Source organism: Carlito syrichta, unplaced genomic scaffold (genome assembly GCF_000164805.1).
Source record: "Carlito syrichta isolate Samal-C Ts95f unplaced genomic scaffold, Tarsius_syrichta-2.0.1 Scaffold136276, whole genome shotgun sequence".
NCBI lineage: Eukaryota > Metazoa > Chordata > Mammalia > Primates > Tarsiidae > Carlito > Carlito syrichta.
The window spans coordinates 1-949 of record NW_007080372.1 but is presented as its reverse complement, the minus strand read 5'-3'; the positions used below and the strand labels follow the sequence as shown (position 1 = coordinate 949).

General features: G+C 73.4%; 1 protein-coding gene across 1 annotated transcript; it reads left to right on the top strand.

The window, feature by feature from the left end:
• Positions 1-44: 44 nt before the first annotated feature.
• On the top strand, positions 45-833 carry LOC103251126 (RING finger protein 224; the record flags this gene model as incomplete). Its single annotated transcript, XM_008049732.2, is given in 3 exon segments — positions 45-137; positions 432-467; positions 469-833. Coding segments are annotated over 3 exon segments (494 nt in total), but the record flags the coding sequence as incomplete, so codon positions are not given.
• Positions 834-949: the final 116 nt, after the last annotated feature.

Here is a 949-nt window from a genome sequence, read left to right as displayed (position 1 = left end):
GCCGTGCCGGCCACCTGCCTCACTGCGACTCTGGCTGGGCAGTAATGCGAGCCGGGAGCGCCGCGGGGCGCCCTGGGTCCCCACCCCCTTCTCTGGCCCCCTGTGGCTGTACACAGCCGCCCAGGGACCGGGCGCAGGTAAGAGGCCGGGGTCGGGTCTTGGGGCACAGGGTCTGGGGCTGAGCTGAAGGGGGTCGGGCACGGGAGGCCGCCCCACTGGCAGCCACACGTGCCGAGGCGTGCCCTGACCCTGGTACCCACTCGTCCCCCCACTGCCCCTGCCCCTCCTGGGTCTGCAGGCCCCTCCTGGCCTGCACACCCCACTCCCGTCCACGAGAGTGGGCTCTGGGGCCAGCGCCCGTCCATGCAGGACCGGGCCGTGCAGCCATGATATGTCACCCTCCACAGCCAGCATCCCTCGCACTCTCCCAGGATGCTGCAGCCCGAGGGCCCCCGGGGCTCCGAGGAGGGTGGGCCGCGGCGGGGCGAGTGCGTCATCTGCTACTCGGCCTACGACCTCTCCGGCCACCTGCCACGCCGCCTGTACTGCGGGCACACCTTCTGCCAGGCCTGCGTGCGGCAGCTGGACACCCCAGCCCAGGAGCAGCGCTGGATCCCCTGCCCGCAGTGCCGCCAGAGCACGCCCACGCCACGTGGAGGGGCAGCCATGCTGGACCTAGACCTGGCTGCCTTCCTGGCAGTCAAGGCTGAGCGGGAGCCTGCGAGGGGGCAGCCACGGCCCCCTGCGCCCCTCAAAGGCAGCCCTGCCGTCACAGAGCAGCCCGCCGGGCTCTGCCCCACCCTGGGCCCCCAGCCCCGCTTCCCCCCATCCGGGTGCTGCTGCTGGAGCTGCCCTTGCTGGCCCCCCCGCAGGCCACCCTGAGCTCTGAGCCCCGGCCGCTCGCAGCCCTGAAGGGGAGACGGCTCCCCCAGGCACACCTGCCCGGCAG